The 4793-nt window shown below is 26.4% G+C and overlaps 1 protein-coding gene across 1 annotated transcript; it reads left to right on the top strand.

Moving 5' to 3' along the window:
- Positions 1–1314: 1314 nt before the first annotated feature.
- On the top strand, positions 1315–2465 carry LOC127123322 (uncharacterized). Its single transcript, XM_051053552.1, has 2 exons — positions 1315–1959; positions 2070–2465. Exons 1-2 carry the CDS (start codon positions 1315–1317, stop codon positions 2463–2465), a joined length of 1041 nt encoding a protein of 346 aa, XP_050909509.1.
- Positions 2466–4793: the final 2328 nt, after the last annotated feature.

The raw sequence follows: 4793 nt of genomic DNA, 5'->3' as shown, positions 1-4793 counted from the left end.
CTTATATCTTAATATAATCAATATTTTTTCCTCGTATTCTATTAATTTCTTTTATGTTAAATATTCAAGTATTATTTTATACAATTAGACATATGTTATATTTAAAAATACATTATAGTATTTATAAAAAATAATATAGTATTTAAAAATATATTATATTTAAAATAATATAATTTTTAATTTCATTTATAATAAATATTATGAGGTTTTATTTTAATTTTTTATTAGAAAAAATCCGTTTAAGGTCGGGTAGCCCAAAGCCCATCTAGAGTCGGGTTCGGATAGTAATTTTCTAACTCATATTATATTAGGATTTTTTTGACCCAATCCTAAAAAATTAGAGGTCCGTCAGGGTCGGCTCGTTTAAGAGCGGGTAACCCATTTTGACAGCTCTATCTCTTAATTGCATTTTTTTGTTTGAAATCTGGTTAATTTGGTAAATTTTTAAAATGTTGATTATTTTAGTATATAATTTAAAAATGTTGATTATTTAAAAAGATCAAAAATAATATATATTTTTAAATATATAAAATATAGAATTAATTTTATTTGTTTTAAAGTAAAAAATCAATCCTATGTTCTTTGTCTAATAGGATAAAAGTGATAGAATAACTATGCAACTATAGATAAAAGTATTTTTAGTGACAAATATTAAGGCATTATTATGAATGTGTGTCACAATATGGTATTCTTTTAATGAGTTTCTGCTTGTTATGTTCTCCCTTATTTTGGATTGTCCTCTTTATATATTAAGGATTGAATACCGTGTACTCCTTATATTATAATCTTTGTTTATAAAAAAATCTTCGATATAAAGTCTAGAGTAAATATATTTGTGAAAAAAAAAGTTAACAAATATTTAGTGTTTTTTTTTTATTATTTAAAATCAACCTCATTACGTGTATGTTATTAACAAACAATTGCTTACTAATTGCCTTTTTTTTAGTTCGGTTACTTGTTGATAAAGATTATATTTTTTAAATAACATTAACAAAATCTTTTTCTTTTCTAACATAACAATTAATCTCATATTATATCTTAACAAAATCTAAAATTTATATAATATTTTATTTAAACAACATTAAATATTAGTATCTTTAAATATTCTGTTAACAAACTTGTTGTCCTCTGCGTGAATATACAACGGATTGAATTTATATATATATATATATATATATATATATATATATATATATATATATATATATATATATATATATATATATATATATATATATATATATGAAGCAAACCTAGAAACATAGCTACTTTTCAATCAGTAAAAAAAACCCTAGCCACAATATAGCAATAGCGATGAAGCGAGATTGGGCAAACTTAGATTCCCTTGCTCTGAATTTGATTCTTGAGAAGTCAATAGAACCAACCTATCACATTTGGTTTGGTTCTGTCTGCAAAAATTGGCACTCAGTTTCAAAGCTTAATCATCACTACAACATCCAATTTAGAAGTAATATGCTGCCTATGCTAATGATCCCTTCAGAGAAGAGCGCAGAGAAGCGAAAATTGTATAGTGTTGTAGCAAATAGAGTGTATCCCTTTGAGTTGACGATGCTTAACAAAAAGAGATGTTGTGGCTCAAGCTATGGATGGCTTGCAACAGTGGATGCAGATAATATCATAACATGGGTGAATCCTTTTAAAGATGTAGCTCCTATTATTTTACCATGGATTGATATTTATATGCAATATAAAGACTGCGAATTTAACATTCATAAGGTTACTTTGTCTGTGGACCCTATTACAAGTCCAGATGATTATGTTGTTGCAGCAATTTATACTAATCGTGGTGTTTTAGCTTTTATCAAAGCTGGACAAGAGGTTTGGACATACATCCAAGAAAACGACCATTTTGGTTTCATTGATATTACATTCTACAAGGGTTTGGTTTACGCGGTAGATCGTTGGAAAAAATTGTCTCTTTTGAACTTTGTTATTCAAGTGATCCTCATGACATTTTTGGTAGGGAAAGAAGAAATCCAAATGTTGTTTTAGAAACAAGTGAAGATGAAATTTATTCTCCTCTAACTTATCTAGTGAAATCTTTGGAGGGAGAGTTGTGGATGGTAAGAAGGTTTATAACTAGAGAGGAAGACAATATAAACAAAGGTACTAAAAATTTCCATGTATTTAAATTGGTATTAGACGATAAAGGTGAGAAGCTTATTCATTTGTTGAAACTTGAGAGTTTGGGAGATAATATTTTATTTGTGGGTGACGGTGATTCAACGTCTATATCAGCTTCATATTTCTCAAATTCTTTACAAAAAGATTTAATCTATTATTCTGATAATTATTTTGACGATGAACCTAATCCTTATCCTGAAGGTCCTTTTGATTTAGGAATCTATAATGTTAAATGGGAAAGTTTCGACCTTCATTGTCATTACAAATCTTACTTCAAAGCTATGTCACCTCCTATATGGGTTGTGCCACCATTTCAATGAGATTGATTATTGTTTTGATGCGGTTTTTTAAATTAGGTTTGATTGTTATGTTCTTTGATTATAGCTTATTAACGTTTTTTTTATTAGTTTTGAATGTCATGTTGATTAAGAATATTATTGTATCAATTATGGGTGTTTTTTTATGATAAAGAATATTTAGCTTTTAACAAACTACACGGAAAAAATGGACATTATTGAATGTTTTTAGTTTGTATTATTTGTTAATATTTGTTTACTTTTTGGTCTTAATCCAAAGGAACCGTATATTTAGCTTTTAACAAACTACACGGAAAAAATGGACATTATTGAACCATTTCAATGAGACAAAAAATGGACATTATTGAAAGTTTCTCAATTTTAATGGGTACAAAAATATTTTTAATTAGAAAATTTTAAAGGATTCTGAACAAATGAATTGAGTTATGAAAATAAATAATTTATTAGGTTATGACAATAGTATATGCGGCTAAAAGAAGATACAATCACTTTTGACTATTCATTTTTGCAAAGCATAAATCCTCATAACATATAAAAGAAAATAGAGTTTGCGTGAGCTGAGTTGAAGACTGAAATAATAATCCTAAGTCTTTTTTTATAAATATTTCAATTAATCCAAAATCATTTCGAATAAATTAATCATCAACTTTGATTATTAACGAATTAAGTGAATTCGATACTTATTAACAGTTATTATTGAAATGTTACTTCTATACTACTCTGAATTAAGTGAATTCGATACTTATAAACAATTATCTTTTGAAATATTACTTATGTACTACTCAGATAGAACTGTGCACTTACGGTCTATCAGTATTACACTATCCAAATGTAATGACGCTTTTTCTTAGGTGTGCGTGACACCATATCTTCCCATGTTGGTTTTTCTTTTTTCATGCTCTAATAATGTTGGTCTAATGTATATGTAGAAGTGCTTATTACTAATTTTGCAATTTTTCCTTATTTTTCTTCTGTTTCTCTGGTGCTAGTTCCATCAAATCTTTGTATCCATAACTTCCATGATTAAAAATTATAGAATTTTTCTGGTTCGAATGATTTTGGTTTGAAATTGTCTTTCCGTGATTCAACGGAATCTTTATTAAATTCTTCAAAAACATAAACAAATTACAATAAAATAAAAAACACTTATAATTACTGAAAATCATTTCTAAAACAATGTAATGACAAACTATAATCACAAGTCCAAACTTAAATCTCTATTTATCCTCAAGTAAGAAGCATGGAATTTAAGATTTTTAAAAAAAATATGACAATTTACCTACTTTGATGATAATGTCTTAGACTATTTACTAAAGTACTCCCATGTTCCAGTTCTAAGTTTTGATTTCATTTTCATACCTTGAGATAGATTAATCAAAAGACTTTCATTCAATCAACATTTAATGATCTTTTTTTCATAACATTGAAAAATTTATAAAAAGTCTTGGAGTTACGCAAGCTTTTGAGGTCATAAATTTTGTAATATAACTTGGATTAAGGTATGATCAATTTGGATACATAGAATAAAATTTTGGAGCTACACACTAAATTTATTCATTCTTCCATTCTTTAATTTTATTTTTTATTTTTTCACGATAATCAATCCTATAAGGGTTTGGCCTTAAGTTATTTGAGACTTCTTTCTTTCTTTTACTGGTATCCATTCAATTTTATTTTTCTTTTCTCCTTAAATTATTTTTTTGTTCTTTCTCTCTTTTTTTTTTCAATGGATACAATTTTTTGATGTCATTTGTTTTAATAATTTAGAGTGAATATATATAATAGTTATAATATTTAGAGCTAATAATTACAAATTAAGAAGAATAAATCAATTCTCAATTTATCTTAAATTTGTCTATTTTATTATGGGAAAGGTGATAAATATAATTAAGAGAAATAAATTTGTTCTCGATTTGTTTCTAATTTGTCTAATCTATTTTAGGAAAGATGATAAATATAATTACACTGTGATATTATATCCTGATTGATACCTCTTAAATTGATGTGGTTTGTCAATAAGCATTGTATTGCTAACAACAAACTGATGATGTGGACACGAAACAAACTTGAAATTCAGCACTGACATAAAGATGTTATGTAATTGTAATTTGATCATCAAATTGAATGACAACCAATTTCGATATGATTGATGCATTCATAAAAAAACGGATTTACACTGATTTATATGACACTGGTATTGTCAACATAAAATGATGTTAGCTCACTTTTGAAGAAATTCAAATTCAGGAAAAAGATCACGAAGCCAAATTATTTTTGAACAACCAGTTGACACGATACGATACTCTGATTCAATAGATGTTACTTTTTCAC

Source organism: Lathyrus oleraceus, chromosome 2 (assembly GCF_024323335.1).
Source record: "Lathyrus oleraceus cultivar Zhongwan6 chromosome 2, CAAS_Psat_ZW6_1.0, whole genome shotgun sequence".
In the NCBI taxonomy this organism is placed as follows: domain Eukaryota; kingdom Viridiplantae; phylum Streptophyta; class Magnoliopsida; order Fabales; family Fabaceae; genus Lathyrus; species Lathyrus oleraceus.
This window is presented reverse-complemented; position numbering and strand designations above follow the sequence as displayed.